This window comes from Trypanosoma melophagium, assembly GCF_022059095.1.
Source record: "Trypanosoma melophagium isolate St. Kilda chromosome Unknown ctg20segment0, whole genome shotgun sequence".
Classification (NCBI taxonomy): Eukaryota; Euglenozoa; class Kinetoplastea; order Trypanosomatida; family Trypanosomatidae; genus Trypanosoma; species Trypanosoma melophagium.
Genome location: NW_027125150.1, coordinates 24,995 through 40,847, shown reverse-complemented (window position 1 = coordinate 40,847; position 15,853 = coordinate 24,995). Strand labels below are relative to the sequence as shown.

At 39.5% G+C, this 15,853-nt stretch overlaps 11 protein-coding genes across 11 annotated transcripts; all 11 read left to right on the top strand.

The window, feature by feature from the left end:
• Positions 1-73: 73 nt before the first annotated feature.
• Positions 74-640, top strand: LSM04_000977 (Translation Initiation factor eIF- 4e; the record flags this gene model as incomplete). The annotated part of the gene is made up of 1 exon (XM_067331242.1): positions 74-640. The coding sequence occupies one exon, from the start codon at positions 74-76 to the stop codon at positions 638-640; it is 567 nt and encodes a 188-aa protein (XP_067192073.1).
• A 632-nt stretch (positions 641-1,272) lies between these two features.
• On the top strand, positions 1,273-2,859 carry LSM04_007992 (uncharacterized protein; the record flags this gene model as incomplete). The annotated part of the gene is made up of 1 exon (XM_067331241.1): positions 1,273-2,859. One exon carries the CDS (start codon positions 1,273-1,275, stop codon positions 2,857-2,859), a length of 1,587 nt encoding a protein of 528 aa, XP_067192237.1.
• A 233-nt stretch (positions 2,860-3,092) lies between these two features.
• Positions 3,093-4,040, top strand: LSM04_004894 (Lipid droplet-associated hydrolase; the record flags this gene model as incomplete). Its single annotated transcript, XM_067331240.1, has 1 exon — positions 3,093-4,040. The coding sequence occupies one exon, from the start codon at positions 3,093-3,095 to the stop codon at positions 4,038-4,040; it is 948 nt and encodes a 315-aa protein (XP_067192158.1).
• Positions 4,041-4,478: 438 nt separating this feature from the next.
• On the top strand, positions 4,479-5,507 carry LSM04_005340 (Sirtuin family; the record flags this gene model as incomplete). Its single annotated transcript, XM_067331239.1, has 1 exon — positions 4,479-5,507. The coding sequence occupies one exon, from the start codon at positions 4,479-4,481 to the stop codon at positions 5,505-5,507; it is 1,029 nt and encodes a 342-aa protein (XP_067192167.1).
• A 576-nt stretch (positions 5,508-6,083) lies between these two features.
• Positions 6,084-7,676, top strand: LSM04_007793 (uncharacterized protein; the record flags this gene model as incomplete). The annotated part of the gene is made up of 1 exon (XM_067331238.1): positions 6,084-7,676. One exon carries the CDS (start codon positions 6,084-6,086, stop codon positions 7,674-7,676), a length of 1,593 nt encoding a protein of 530 aa, XP_067192235.1.
• Positions 7,677-8,081: 405 nt separating this feature from the next.
• LSM04_008034 (eRF1 domain 2) lies at positions 8,082-9,299 on the top strand (the record flags this gene model as incomplete). The annotated part of the gene is made up of 1 exon (XM_067331237.1): positions 8,082-9,299. The coding sequence occupies one exon, from the start codon at positions 8,082-8,084 to the stop codon at positions 9,297-9,299; it is 1,218 nt and encodes a 405-aa protein (XP_067192238.1).
• A 286-nt stretch (positions 9,300-9,585) lies between these two features.
• On the top strand, positions 9,586-10,440 carry LSM04_007750 (Scaffold protein Nfu/NifU; the record flags this gene model as incomplete). Its single annotated transcript, XM_067331236.1, has 1 exon — positions 9,586-10,440. One exon carries the CDS (start codon positions 9,586-9,588, stop codon positions 10,438-10,440), a length of 855 nt encoding a protein of 284 aa, XP_067192230.1.
• A 376-nt stretch (positions 10,441-10,816) lies between these two features.
• On the top strand, positions 10,817-11,275 carry LSM04_009201 (uncharacterized protein; the record flags this gene model as incomplete). The annotated part of the gene is made up of 1 exon (XM_067331235.1): positions 10,817-11,275. One exon carries the CDS (start codon positions 10,817-10,819, stop codon positions 11,273-11,275), a length of 459 nt encoding a protein of 152 aa, XP_067192261.1.
• A 312-nt stretch (positions 11,276-11,587) lies between these two features.
• On the top strand, positions 11,588-12,316 carry LSM04_004439 (Ribosomal protein L30; the record flags this gene model as incomplete). The annotated part of the gene is made up of 1 exon (XM_067331234.1): positions 11,588-12,316. The coding sequence occupies one exon, from the start codon at positions 11,588-11,590 to the stop codon at positions 12,314-12,316; it is 729 nt and encodes a 242-aa protein (XP_067192150.1).
• A 231-nt stretch (positions 12,317-12,547) lies between these two features.
• LSM04_006471 (Ribosomal protein L30) lies at positions 12,548-13,276 on the top strand (the record flags this gene model as incomplete). Its single annotated transcript, XM_067331233.1, has 1 exon — positions 12,548-13,276. One exon carries the CDS (start codon positions 12,548-12,550, stop codon positions 13,274-13,276), a length of 729 nt encoding a protein of 242 aa, XP_067192190.1.
• Positions 13,277-14,518: 1,242 nt separating this feature from the next.
• Positions 14,519-15,763, top strand: LSM04_001622 (uncharacterized protein; the record flags this gene model as incomplete). Its single annotated transcript, XM_067331231.1, has 1 exon — positions 14,519-15,763. The coding sequence occupies one exon, from the start codon at positions 14,519-14,521 to the stop codon at positions 15,761-15,763; it is 1,245 nt and encodes a 414-aa protein (XP_067192088.1).
• Positions 15,764-15,853: the final 90 nt, after the last annotated feature.

Below are 15,853 nucleotides of genomic sequence, written 5' to 3'. Positions count from 1 at the left end.
GTTTTCGCGATTTTGTTTTTCTGCATTTATTAGTATCTTTATTCGCTTCACCTAAGTCTGTGTATTATAGCGTATGAGCAATCAAACACCGGTGAAGCCGCACCCACTGAAGGACCGTTGGTTCGTCACATACTTCCGACAAGTTCGACGTAAGCAGAAAGGCAAAGACTTTGAAGAACAACAGAAACCAACGGAACTAGATTGGGTTTCAACAGGTGAGGAATTGTACGCCACTATTAATTGTTTTCCTCCTTTTGAGTTATGGCCATCAGATGAAAATTTGGTATTTGCACGCAATAATGTGGATCCATACTATGAGAACTTCCCAGATGGCACTCGTGTTTGTGTGTTTACGCGAACAAAACCGCAGGGCGATCAGGCCATCTCACTTGTACTCGCTGCTGTAATGGGCGAACACCTGCGGACCGTCACGGAGGGCGAATGTATCGCAGATGTGGTGCGGATTGCACATAAACCGGGAAGTGTCTATCCAGAGTCTCTTCGTGTGGAGGTTTGGCTGCGCAAGAGTGACTACAGTGAGAATGTACTTCAATACCTCACAGATTTATTTAAGCAAACACCAGGCATTAAAGTTACCAGTCGTCCTATAAGCAATGAGACAACCGGGGACCAAATGTGAGAAATCACTTGAGCTTTAGGTTTTTTTTTATGTGTGTGGAATTGCACACAGTGTACAAATTTGCGAGACATACTTTTGTGCAATGGAGAGGGGAGAAGAAAATGATGCGGTGGCACCAACTGTGGGTGGATGTGGTGCAAGAGTGAAATGTGAGGGGAGGGTTTTCTTCTTTTTTCTTGTTTAATCGACGGCTGGTTCTATACATGCATACACCTCGGTGGAAAAGAAAGAGAATAAAGGAAGATAGATGAGAAGAGAAGATAAAAGAAGAAGGAATGACTTTTAAATAAAGGTATTATATATCCCATATAGTCACCTGAGATGACTTTCTCTCTCTATATATATAGAGAGAGAGAAAAGGAAGCTTACAGTACAACTCGCTTTAGATAATACAAGAGATCTCACCTTGGGTTTAAAAAACAAAAAAAAAAAAAGAAATGAAATGCAAAGAAAAAAGGCGATAATTACGAGAAATTCATTTTTTGTTTTCTTGTTCTTCTTTTTTGTTCTCTTTATGGTAATTAGGATTAGAGAAATATCATCATCATTTTTTTTATTTTTTTCATTTTTTTCCTTCTATTTACTCTCTTTTGATCTTGTTTCTATAGAATGTAAAGCAGCAACCCCTTTCAATGGTAGGCTCCGAAAATGAAGGGATAACGAATGCAGAACTTTGCTTTCCATTAAATGAACGTTCATTTCTTCTTCTTATTCAAAAGTATAATGAAGAGGCGGCAGCAGCCCGTGCAATCGCATTGAGAAGGAATGAAGATGCATCAAGAAATAACAATGCAGATTTGGCATTAGCGGCACAATACATGGAGGATCTCGCCAGGGATACAACACGTCTGTACAAGAAACTGCAGGAAGGAGGTGGGGTGAAAGATAATGTTTTGTGGACAGAAGAGGATGTGAATACACTACGCATGTTGGGATTTGATGTACGTCATATTAGGAATTCCATACCGGGGAATGTGCATGAATACACATCGAACTTACACTCCTACACACAGAGACTTCATACACCCAATCTTGACGCTCTTCTATCGGTAGAACAGAAAATTCAGCAGTTACAGGAAAAAGTAGATATGTTAACTACAGAAAATCTTTCATTGCGACGTAGAGTTTCTAAAAAAATTGGTAAAGTATCAACTGTACAAAATTCTATTTTTAATACCTCGGATTCTTTTGCAGCACTTACAGAAGCTTTCAATGGATTAAAAGATGCTTACTATAACAAACGTCATAAAGATTCTCTTGTTCAAAGAATGCGAGAAAAATTTGCCTCGGCACTCCATGATATTCGTGCGGAGGATCGAAGACTTCGTGCTGCTGGTGTTAAGCAATCGGAGTATCCATACACTGTTATTGAAGATGCTTTTCGTATCGTACAAAGTATAGATGCTTGTCGACGAGTGCGTTACTGTTTTGGGAATAATAATTCTAATATCGTAGAAGAACTTGTAGATACTGCTGTAATACAACTTCTTAACTATCTTGATTTCCCTTTTCCTATACATATACGTCGACTTGGTCCCGGTGGTGAATATTTTATTGATCAACATGTTAAAATAAAGTTAGTTGATGGTCAACTTCTCGTGAGACCGAAGTTATTAACAATTCAGCATTTAACTTCTTCAGATGAAATGAGTCGAACTCGGTATGAGCATCTGGCAAAGTATCTTATTCATCTCTATTCTCCTGCCATGGATTTAGAAGAAGTAGCAGGAAAAGATGATATGGAAACAAGAGAAGAAAGAGAAAAAGAAAAACCTAATACGAGCAATAGTTGTGATGCTCGTGGTAGTGACGTACAATTTGGAGATCGTATCGCTTCTCTCCGGCAACAGCGGCGAGATCTAAAGCGCACTTTAAAGTCTCGTTACGGACAGTTACAACAACATCAGCAACAACTGGAATCGAGTCTTTCTTCATCCCAGGATGTTTCTCAGTTGGATCACATTGCTCTAAGCCATCAGCTACAATCATTGTATTCGGAAGAGAATCCCACTACGGCGATACGTTCTCCATCCAGTAGAGAGGATAGAGTTGCCCATACATTTCTAATGTTGGAAACTAATGGAAAGGTTCCTGATCTTTCTACACTTTCTGAGTCTGAATTACGCAGACTCAAACGTGTGGCACTGGGGCGGCAGATGCGTACGTTACAAGGTCTTAGTGGTGTTGTTTCACCCCGTTTACAAAGTCATTCCTTGTGAAGAGTTTCTTTTTTTTTGTTTGTCTGCCTTTTTTTTTATCATTCATTTACTTGTTTTTTACTCATTTACGTGAATCGTTTGATTCTATGATTTTCTATGAATAATACGTTTTTGAATCACATTTCGATCAATTTTTTTCTCCTTTTGTATGCTCTTCTAATATATATATATATATATATAATTGATGATGATATGAAATTAGTTATTTATAGTAAAGGGGTATTATTTATCACATGTCATTTCCTAATGCCATTGTCACATGGCAGTGTCCATTACGTCCTTCACCGGTGGTAGAAGTACTACAAAGTTGTCAAAATCTTCTTGACTACCTCTGTGATGTCTCTTCTGCAGAATTTATGCGACGTCCACCGAGTCCTAATCGGAAATTATTTATTTTGTTTCCTGGTAATCCTGGAGTAGTTCATTTTTATGAGCGTTTTGTACAACTCATGTCAATGCGACGGGTTGATGTTCTCGTAATGGGTTATGCTGGACACAGTTTTATTGATCAGAATTATGGCGGAATATTTGATTTACAGGACCAAGTAGATGCTGCAGAACAGTTTTTGATAACTGTATTAACGGGTCCTACTATAAAGTGGTACGGTAACCATATTTATATTGGGGGTCATAGTATTGGTGCTTTTGTCGCAATGCAAATGGTTGCACGTTTTCCATGTATTAAGCGATGTTTTTCTTTATGTGGTGCTCTTTCAAATTTAGGAAAGAGTCCAAATGGTGAGCGAATGTTCTTTCTTGGTGGCAACATAATTATTTACAAGATAGCTACATACGTTGTAATGCTTTTATTACTTATGCCCAAAATATTTTTTTCGCTCTTTATTAGTTGGAATGCCCCGGAGATGGAACCATCTCTACAACAAATGGTGGCAACACACTTAAACCGATACGCACTTTTGAACTCACTCGCCATGTGCCGTCAGGAGTTTCATCAAGTGCGGAATCTCGATAAAGCTCTTTTGAAGTCTGTTCAAAAACGTATGGTATTTTACTATGTTGCGAATGATAAATGGGTTCCACTAGATTACGCCTATGAAGTAAAAGAGACATGTGAAGGAAATGCTGGTTTCGTAGTGGAAGAGGACTCCAAGGTTCCTCATTCCTGGTGTCTTGCACATAATGAAGCAGTCATAGAAAATGGTATAATGCCTTTTATTTAGAAGCGCTAGCTGGTAGTGTATTTAGGATGGTTTTTGCATATGAGCTCAGTATATATGTATTTTTTTTTTGCATTTCTTTGTTTTCTTTCCAATTATGTGCATGCTTGAATTTTGGTGCTTGTTAACACGGATGGGCGTCTGTCTCTGTTTGTTGCGACAAAAGAGTAACAGAGAACAGCAAAAATGATAAAGGTAAAATAACCGAAAGTAAATTAAATCACAAAAGAAAAACAATAAAATTACAATAAAATAAAATGGTAACATCCAAAATCAATCAATCAATCAATATATATATATATAGAATATATATATATATATATATATATATATTTGTTCTTATCTTTTTTTTTCTCCTCCACTCTCTGTGACTGTCACTGTACGCTGCAGTTGACAGTTAGCTGGGTTTAGTCTCTCTTCCTCTCTTTCAAAAAAAAAAAAATGCAGGATAATGCCAACTCTCCGCATGTCATTGGGGAGCCCACCCTTGAGGGACTTGCTAATTATATTAAGCGCAACAACGTAACGAAGATTCTTGTTATGGTTGGTGCGGGAATAAGCGTGGCTGCCGGTATTCCTGACTTCCGCTCTCCGAAGAGTGGAATCTATGCAAATCTTGATAAGTACAATCTAAGTTCACCAACAGATGCTTTTTCGCTACCGCTTTTACGCGAGCGACCTGAAGTTTTCTACAGTATAGTACGTGAATTGGACCTGTGGCCTGGACACTTTTGGCCAACTGCAGTCCATTACTTTATTAAACTTCTCGCAGATGAGGGACGACTGCTGTTATGTTGTACGCAGAATATTGATGGTCTTGAGCGAGTGTGCGGTATTCCAGAATCACTATTGGTAGAGGCTCATGGATCCTTTTCATCAGCCTCTTGTATGGAATGTCACACTGAGTATGATATTGTTGCAGCAAGTCGTGAGGCGAGAGAAGGCAAGGTGCCACATTGTGTAAAGTGTGGTGGAGTCGTAAAACCCGATGTTGTTTTTTTTGGAGAGGGACTTCCTGATGCATTTTTACACGCCTTGCATAGTGTGAATGAGACAGAATTGCTTCTTATAATGGGAACATCTCTTCAAGTAAATCCGTTTGCACAACTTGCATTCAGTGTCCGATCAGATGTTCCACGTGTACTCTTTAATCTTGAGCGGGTTGGCGGATCAATGTTTCGTTTTCCCAGCGATGTACCAAATCTATCGGATGGAAGTGTAGACGGAATCGAACGGAGTAACAGTGATCACTCCAAGAGTAGCAGTAGCAGCAGGAGTAGCTCCAGCGATGGTTACTCCCAATATGCACAATACAACACAAACTCCGAGAGAATTTGCCGCGATCTTTTTTTCCCTGGTGACTGTCAGATAACAGTGAGAAGTCTGGCAAAGGCGATGGGCCTCGGGGACTCTCTGGAGTCCATTATTCGTGAGGGTGAACAGAAGCGCAGTAGTTTACCTGAAGAATAAAAGAAAGAGAGAGAGAGAGAGGTGTGCTAACACACAAAGAAGGGGTGAAACGAAAATATATACGCCCCTCCTCAGGTATACGAATAATACACGAAAAATGGAAAAGGAAGAAAGATGAGAGAAGAGGGAAATGAAGAAAAAGAAACTGCTTTTAAAGAGAGAAACAAAGTAGTTCTTTACGGTTAATTCCCGGTGATTCTGTGGTGAGTTTCTGAGATTCGCTTATCATTTTTTTTTCTTACTCTTCGTTTTTTTTTTACTCTTCATTTTTTTTTTTACTCTTCATTTTTTTTTTACTTTTCTTTTCAATCCTTACAGGATGAAATTATCTCCAAGTTAAAATCCATACTGTTGCTGTTTTTTCTTTCTTTTTTCTTAGTGCATCATTTTTTGAGGCCAATTGAAAGTAAAGAAATTTAAAAGAAAGAAAAAAAGGTGGCCTGCTAAATTCTCCTTGAGGGGGAAGGGAAGGTATCTACAGACAGACGACTATAAGGAGAAAAAAGTTAAAAAAGAGAGAGTTAACTTAAAAAGGTTTAAGAATAGAACAGTGGATAGGATATTGAAACGAATAGAATGAAACATTTTACATCCTATTTACGTTTATTGAGGAAAAGATCCCGCCGAAGGTTGCTTCGACCTTTAATACTTTTCTTGACGTTTCTCATTTTGTATGGATTTTCAGGACTTTTTTCTTGGAGTTCTAAACCGAAAGAAGTTGTTGTCATCGAAACTGAAACTGAAACTGAAACTGCAAATGTCACCATGGTAAATGTTAGTAAGTTTCATAATACTCTGTTGTATGAAGAAGATAGTGAGTTATGGGGATTTACAGGTGGAATGGAAAGTCTTTTGGAGAAGGGAGTAGCATCAAAGTATTGGGGCCCTATGATGCGACGTAGTAATGAGGGAACCCTAGACGAGTGGACTGTCTCTAATATTACTTGTATACGACTCACAGAGTCAACAATAACAGCAGAAGAGATGAGACGTCGTTACATGCAACACAGAAAGGTAAGAGATACTACAGGATGTGATACACTTTCTGTTCCATTTAATCCCCGACGAGATAATCGTTGTATCCAGTTTATGACAAATGCCTCTAATTGGAAAGAACTAATTCCCATTTCACAGTCATTAGATCAACGGACTATTAAATTTGCTATCCTGTTTAAACCAGTTCATGTAGCTGATGGTGATTATATTGATGAACCTATAGAAACTATTATTAAGGTTCCCCAGCGTCCATTCCCATCTGAACCAGCTGGTGAGGTAGGAGCATTTCATGCAGATCGTATTATGCATATAAATCGTGTACCACCAACGGGATCAGCGTGTTTGCCATTACAAATGATTAAAAACTCTGTAACCAAGTATAAAGATAGTGTTAAAACAACGGAGACCTTCCTTCGCATGTCAGGCGTAAAAAATTATGAGGAATGGATAAAGAAAGACCTCTTTGATTTTGCTCATGAAGCTCGTACTATAGAACAATCTAACGATGGTGATTGTATTGGTGTCTCTATTCAGTTAAAAATATCTGATGTCGGTCATTTTTTAGCTAGTTCTATGCGAATACCATATGATTCTCATAGTGATACTTGGCACAGTTATTTTAACCTGAATATTGCTACAGAAGAAAGTATGGAAGAATTAACACGAGCGAAAAGTTACATTGGTGTACTTCACTTGGCCGAAATAAATATGTTTGACTACGTTATTGGAAATATGGATCGTTCACCAAATAAAAATAATTTTGTAGTTGGTGGGACCCATCTAGAGCCATCTTCTAACAAAAAATTTATGCTGCATCCCAATAATCCTACATTTATTTACCTTGATCATGGAATGTCTTTCTATCATAGACATCCACGTCGAAATCCACTTACAAAGTCAGTTGAAGCTTTTAAAAAAGGTTTACCCGATACATTTTGTTTTTTTCGCGGTCCTTTGCTGCGGCATATTCGTGAGCTAATGGAACCCTCAGGTGGAAAAAAGAGTGAAACAATTTTTTCGTTTAAGATGAAGCAAAGACTGCCTAAACGGGTCTACAGTATTATTGGATCAAATGGTTTGCGATACTGCTCAATACGTGGAAAGGAACTCTTGTCAGTGGCAGAGCGTTGTCTGGCAAATGAGCGAATACAACGCTATGTATTGTTTCCTTAATTTTTTTTTTTGTTATTCGTGGATTTTTTTTCTGTGATGTCCTTCTAAAACCTGTATGTATTGTGTACCACAGTTATTACTGTTTTTTTTTTCTTCTTGCACCATGGGCTGCATTTTTTTCCTGGGTTTCTGGTTGTCGTACAATTCAGTGTTTGTATTAACTCATATCGAAGTTAAAAAGAAAAATTGGCACTATATGTGATCCTTTCTTTTTGTTTTTCCCCTTATTATTATTATCATTATTATTATTATTATTATTATTATTATTATTATTATTATTATTATTATTATTATTATTATTTATTTATTTATTTTTTTTCTCTATGGGGTTATTTTATAACTGTATTTCTTTTTTTTTTTCTTCATGTTTTTCCCCCATTGTAAAGGGCTAAAGGAACGGGTAGGATGCGTCTATTACGGAAAGCCGTTAGACCAGATGGTAAAGTTGAAGTGAAAGTGTCCCTGAGCACAAGTGAAGATTTATGGCATTTGTACAACTTAGTGATTCATGGTGACCGTGTGCGAACAAAGACGAAGCGTAAAGTGGTGAAGGAGACATCCACTGGTACACAATCCGCTCAAGTGCATTTTATCACACTGGAACTAGAAGTGCGCCAAGTGGATTTTTCACCTGATGAACTTCGTCTTCATGGGGTTAATGTATCAGAGAATGACTATGTGAAGTTGGGTGCTCACCACACGTTATCCATACATACTTTTCCTCCACAGGATGTTACTATTATTAAAAGGGAGTGGGATGAAATTATAAGTACTCGTCTGAAGGAGGCTTGCGATAATGAATCTAAAGCTGATACGGCGGCTATTCTCATGGACAATGGGAAAGCTAATGTACTACTGGTAACACCCTCTTTCATGTATACCAAGGCAAAGATAGATGTAACTATCGCAAAAAAACATAAAAATGATGGAACGGCACGAGATAAGAGCATTCAACGATTTTTCAAACAGGTTATGGATGCTATCTGTGCACATGTGGATTTTGAAAAAATAAAATTGGTACTTATTTGCTCTCCTGCCCATATTCGGGAAGAGTTTAGGCAATATATGGAACGTGTTACAATCCAGGCGGAGACTGGTCCACTTCGAGTTATTCATAAGAATCTATCCAAAGTTGTTCTTGTAAAGGTAACAGATATTACAAATGATGCGCTACGCACTGCTTTTGCAGATCCCAGCGTTGCAACAAAAATGGACTCCACACGATGCAGTGCTGAGATTAAAGTTTGGCAGAATTTTCAAGACACAATGAATAATGACCCAGATCGCTGTGTATATACTCCACAGATTGTGTATCAAGCTGCAATGATGGGTGCTGTGGGTACACTTATGGTTAGTGATGCCCTATTTCGATCTAGTAGCCCTATTGAGCGACGTTTTTACTTATCTCTTGTTCAATTTGTGAAGCAGGGTGGAGGGAGGGTTAGTATTTTTTCTAGCAATCACGTAACGGGAGAACAGTTAACACAATTAGGTTCCATTGCCGCCATATTACTTTTCCCATGTCCTGATCTAGATGATGTGACCATAAAAGAGGATTTCATAAATGGTGAAGAAGTTGCTGCATTTGTACGTGAAAATGCACCTGCACGTGTTACTGTTTGACTTTACCAAGTACTTTGTGGAGACTATGGTGATGCGTTTCTCTGCTTCTTTCGTTAAGAAGGTGTAATTGCTCTTTTTTTTTTGTCTTTGTTATTCTTCATTATTTGTTTTTATTTATTTATTGTTGTTGACGGTGGTGGTGCTTTTTTTCTTCTATTACTTTTTGAGTGTTATTATGTCTTTTGAACTATTTGGAATCTTCTTTTATTTTTATTGTTTTTCTTTCTTTTATAATCTTCTTTTTGTTGTGGCGTTATTTATATCTATAGTAGGTGGGAAATCCAAGATGTGGCGGCGCACTTGGTGTGATCTCTTTAACGCTCCTACTGCGCTCCGTTTCTCTATAGTCGGACGGGCGTCACCTTTAACACCCCGCACGATGCGTTACTCGTGCAACTCTCTCTTTAGACGCCAACAGTTTCAACGAGAGCAAGTTGTTATGAATTTTCCATTGGGATCATTATGTATGGTACGGCGGTTTATTTTAGTTGAGACAAATGAGACACCGAACCCGGATTGTCTCCGGTTTTACTCGATGGATTTGTCATTCCTGAAACCTGGATTGTCAATGGACTTTCCAAACTCAGGACATGCTTACAAATCACCATTAGCGGAGATGCTTTTTGGAATCGCCGGAGTAGACGCATTGTACCTCGCTGATGAGTACATTACGGTGCGAAAGAATCCTATGGCAGATTGGGAAGAGCTATCAACACTGGTTAAGGAGTGCATTACACAGTTTGCAGAGAGTAAAATGAACATTCTTTCTGAAGAGGGGGAGGAACTTCTCACCGGTCATAACAATGACACGGAGCCGGAAGAGGATGATGATGAAGTAATTCTTGCCGTAAAGGAGCTACTGGCCACGCGTATTCGTCCCATGTTACAGGCAGACGGTGGAAATGTGCGTTATATAGATATGGATGATGGAACTGTATTTGTAATGTTAGAAGGAGCATGTAAATCATGTCCTTCCTCTGGTGTAACACTAAAAAATGGGATTGAACGTATGCTTATGCATTGGATCCCTGAGGTTGTAGAAGTGCAAGAATGCACGGAGGAAATGGCAGATGATATATTATCAGAGAAAGCTCTACGAAAGAAAATGCAGAAGGAGGGTGTTGAAATTACCGCGAAATAATAGCTATCATTCACTGCTCAAAAATGAAGGAATAAAAAATACATGAGTTTTAGTATATATATATATATATATATATATATATATATATATATATATATGAACAGTGGAAAGAGGAGTAAATGATGGGATAATGAGCGAGACGAATTATTGAGGTGGCTGTATTATTATTCTCAATGCTTTTTGCTGACAATGGATGGTATTTATGACGTGAAATTGTCTTTTTTCCAATTTTTGTTAAATATTAATAATAAATTCATTTATTTTGGTGTGCCTAATCTCCTTCTTTTTCCCATCTTTCATTCTTCCTGTATTTTACTTTGTGGGCTGTTTTCTTTTTTTTTTAATTTATTTTAGAGAGTTGCTACAGGTTCAAGTGATGCGTAGGTTGCAAGATGCTGTGCATCGTCGTATTGTAGTGCCATTTCAACAACTAAATGCTCGTAAGTTGACTATTTCTGCAACTGCTGGTATCCTCGGTGGTATCTTCCCGGTGCCGATGTTTACAAGTATTGTAACTCTTATATTTTGCAGAATGTTTCACTGCTGTGCTTTACAGATTGCATTAGCTACTGCAATTAATTTTCTCGTTACTCCACTTGAAGTACTTCTTATTGTTCCTTTTGCATGTGCCACAGCGGCTGTTATTGGAAGCGACACCTCAAAATTTACTGTGGCTTCCCTTTATCAATCTATGAATCTCGGATTCATTGATTTTTTCTTTGCATCTGCATCACTGCTTATTCATAGCTTTCTGTCTTGGTGTTTTTTCACCATTCCTGTTTTTTATATAGTCCGTGGCCTCTTATACGATGGATCCATTGGGAAGCATTCCTGAAATTGGCAATATACGGGGATAAGGGCAATGTGTGATGGTTTTCGAAATCCAGTTCATGTTTTATGATGTGTACATATATTTATTCCTTTTTTCTAGAGGACCTTTTGATATTACTGGTTTTCCTTTTCACTTTTCCACACTTTTTTTCTTTTTGCTTTTCTTTTAATTCTCCACTTCTTACATTGGTGTCTTCCTTTTGTTTATTTAAAATTGGAGTGTTTTCATTATTATTTTTTTTATTTGCAAATTCTTTCCTTCTTCTTTTTGTCTCCCTACCGTTACATTCAGCATACCACGGCCGAGATACAAACAATGCCCGCGAAGACTGTCCCTGCCCCAGAGTCCGCCATCAAGCGTGCCGCATTCAAGCAGCAGCAGACGGAGAACTTCAAGAAGGCCATTGACGCCAACAAGGCTGCCAAGACTGCTTTGAAGAAGCTGGCCTACACGCGTGGTCTCAAGTACTCCCGTGAGTACCGCTCTACCGAGAAGAAGCTGGTGCACCTCCGCCGTCTGGCCAAGGCTCAGGGTAACTACTACCTTGAGACAAAGCCAAAGGTGGCTGTGGTCACTCGTATTCGCGGTATCGCCAAGGTCGCGCCCAAGCAGCGCAAGATCCTGCAGCTTCTGCGTCTGCGCCAGATCTTCAACACTGTCTTTGTGCGCCTGAACAAGCCCATGGAGAACATGCTCCGTGCCGTTGAGCCCTACATTGCGTACGGTTACCCATCCCTTGGCACAGTGCGTGCCATGGTGTACAAGCGTGGCCACCTCAAGATCAATGGACAGCGTGTGAAGATCAACGACAACCAGATGATCAAGGACAAGTACAACAACGAGGATGTCGTGTGCGCTGAGGATGTTGTGAACCAGATCTACACTGGCGGCAAACACTTCCGCGAGGTGACAAACGGTCTGTGGCCCTTCAAGCTGGCCCCACCTGCCGGTGGCATGCGCCAGAAGCGTCGCCACTTTGTTGAGGGCGGTGACTACGGTAACCGCGACACCCTCATCAACCGCTTCCTCGCCCGCATGATTTAGGTATTTTCTGTGAATGTGCATTTTTGATTGAATTTTTGTTTGATTTTATTTTATTTTTTATACATAATACAAGATTTTCACTCTGTGAGTGTGTCTGTGTTGAAACGACTGTCACTCGTTTCACCGAAGAAATTTCTTTATGCTTGATGTTATGTGTAGATAATAGAAGCCAAAAATAAAAAATGAATTTTTTTCTGTACTTGTTTTTATTTCTAGAAGAAGATAGAGAACATGCCCGCGAAGACTGTCCCTGCCCCAGAGTCCGCCATCAAGCGTGCCGCATTCAAGCAGCAGCAGACGGAGAACTTCAAGAAGGCCATTGACGCCAACAAGGCTGCCAAGACTGCTTTGAAGAAGCTGGCCTACACGCGTGGTCTCAAGTACTCCCGTGAGTACCGCTCTACCGAGAAGAAGCTGGTGCACCTCCGCCGTCTGGCCAAGGCTCAGGGTAACTACTACCTTGAGACAAAGCCAAAGGTGGCTGTGGTCACTCGTATTCGCGGTATCGCCAAGGTCGCGCCCAAGCAGCGCAAGATCCTGCAGCTTCTGCGTCTGCGCCAGATCTTCAACACTGTCTTTGTGCGCCTGAACAAGCCCATGGAGAACATGCTCCGTGCCGTTGAGCCCTACATTGCGTACGGTTACCCATCCCTTGGCACAGTGCGTGCCATGGTGTACAAGCGTGGCCACCTCAAGATCAATGGACAGCGTGTGAAGATCAACGACAACCAGATGATCAAGGACAAGTACAACAACGAGGATGTCGTGTGCGCTGAGGATGTTGTGAACCAGATCTACACTGGCGGCAAACACTTCCGCGAGGTGACAAACGGTCTGTGGCCCTTCAAGCTGGCCCCACCTGCCGGTGGCATGCGCCAGAAGCGTCGCCACTTTGTTGAGGGCGGTGACTACGGTAACCGCGACACCCTCATCAACCGCTTCCTCGCCCGCATGATTTAAGTCGAGCAACCTCTACTTCTGTCGGATTGTTTTCTTCTTTTTTTTATATTTGATTTATTTCTTTTTGTTTTCTCTGTTTTAATTAAGACAGTTTTTTTGTGTCTTTGTATGTATTACTTTTTATTGGACTTTGTCTTCACTGGTTTATTATACTTCATTCTTGTATTCTTTTTTTTTTGTTTACTGTATATAGATGGTGAGTTTGATTTGGTTTTAAGATTAATGGGCCTAACTAGAGACTGAAGGTTTATTGCGATAAAAGGTTATTATTTGAAGTTTTACTAATGGTTTGAATTTCATTCAATTGGAATTGGCGTGGCGTGTTATCATTGACGGGAACATCACTCTGCTAAATCAGGTTAACTTTGCTCTGCTAGAGCTCTTTGAAGTTGTGTATAACGCGTACTAAGAACGGTGATGCTGATAACTTGGGTTATTACGTGCGCTACTGCATTTCCTATATGGTGGAATGTGTTGGAACAACTGAATGTTTTATTTTATTTTTTTATAAAAAACCATGAGATACTTTCCGATTTCACTTCTACTTGGTCTTGACTAAGGATTAGGGTGCTCCTCTTTGACATGAAAAGTGAATAACTGTGTGGGGGAATCTATTGGGCTTGAAAGATACTGTTATTGTGAGTGTCCCAAAAACTGAACGTTTACGTGAAGTGGTGTTCATTATTTCTCCCGGGTTTTTTTTTCCTTTTCTCTGCTTATTTTGTTTCTTAATATGAGGTCATTACTCATCCCCAAGTCATACAAAGTACTGTAAAGTCCTGATGGTCTACCTAAACCCTCATTGTGTAGGTCTGGACTCCTGTTGCTCTTCTCGTCTTTATGGAGTCTATAATATTACTTAATGATTCCAAACGCAGGTAATAATTGACAAGACATCTAATACCCAAATCACATTTGTTTTTTTTTAATCGTTTTCCACTCAGGAAAAATGTTTTTTATGGTTTTTCTTTTTTTTTTTTTAGTTCCCTTCTCGTGTCAATGATGTTATTTTCGTTTGTAAATTACACGCTGGTGATCTGTATTTTTTCTTTGCTCCCATTTTATTTCTCTCTGGCCTTAACGCTCCTTCCTTTTTTTTATTCTTTTAACCTCTTCTTTATTACATGGGAAAGAGCGCAACGACGTACATCTATTATTCCCAACTGCTTTACGAGAGAAGGATTAGGGTTGGTGTTTTTGCCTCAGTCACCTAAAGTAGTGTAAAAAATCGAAGGGAAAGGGATGCTACTAGGTAACGCTGCCTCCATTTTAGACTCTACAACGAGTGCTATACAGCAGCAGAATGAGAGACAGGATAGGTCAACTAAAATAGACGGTCATAAAAAGGAATCAAGTAAAGTGCGTTTGCGAGAAAAGTATGAAACTGTAAAGAGTCTGCGTTCTAACGAGGTTCAAGAGGCCCTTCTTCGCGAATGTGAGCTTTCTTCTATTATTATGGGATTGAAAAAACGAATAACGGAGTTAGAAACATCTTGTGAGTATGAACGTCAGGTACATAAACGAGAGTCTTTTTATGTTATCAAGGAGAATGAATGTCTCAAACAACAGATCTCTATGTCTGAAAAGATGCTGGAAGATGCCGGGGCCAAATATAACAGTGAAATGAAGGTTATGCAAATAAGATTATCTGTCATGGAGGACCGACTTATCAACGAGGAACGACGAGCCAAGGAAAGAGAAGCCGAGTACGAGCAGGTAACGAAAAACCTTTGTCATAGTCTCTTTCTTGCTCAAAAGGAGGTTGAGCGCTACGCCGAGGAAAACAAAGAGTTAGCTGCTGTGAAAGAATCATTGAAGGATGTAACAATGAGTTTATCAATGGCAAAGAAGGAATGTAGTCTATGGCAAGATGTATTGCGTCGTCGTGAAGTGTTTCTATTACTTGAGCAAGAAATTTTTGTAGGACTTCAATGTGCTTGGTCACCAATGTTTAATCGCCGGTGTTGCCAGCATAGCGAGGAGAGAGAACGTCAGTTATTGAAGAGGTATTCTGAACAGTTGGTTGATCGCATGAGCTCTGAATTATCCATGTACGATGAAATCAAGGTTTTGCTGCTAAACAATGCCAAAGCTTCACTGGAGAACATTTCTCTGAGTACAAAGCACTGTGCCAAGTCGCAGGAACTTTCTCGCTTAAGTGAACAACATGAAGCACTTTCTTTATTGTTCTCTCAGTCTATGCGTGATGTTGAGAAAACTCAAAGTGATCGTATTGAGTCAACAGCATGGTTAAAGGCCTTGGACGACGCTACACTTGGTTACGTTCTTCATCAACGTGATGGTGAAGTTGCCGACAAGTTACGCACATGGAAAGATGCGCTATTAGAGGCACACAAAATTCTTCGCGCACTATTAAAGCGGTATGAACCTTTCCAGAAGGGTGATGAGGTATTTGTTTCACGTGTGATTGAATGCCTATCATCCGCTCCACATGTAAAGGAACCCGTTAATGTATGGTTATCATAAATGGTATATATATATATATGCTTTTTTTTTTGATCTTATTGCTTTTAATTTTTGTACTTATACACTGGAAGTTTTTCTTTTTTTTTTAGT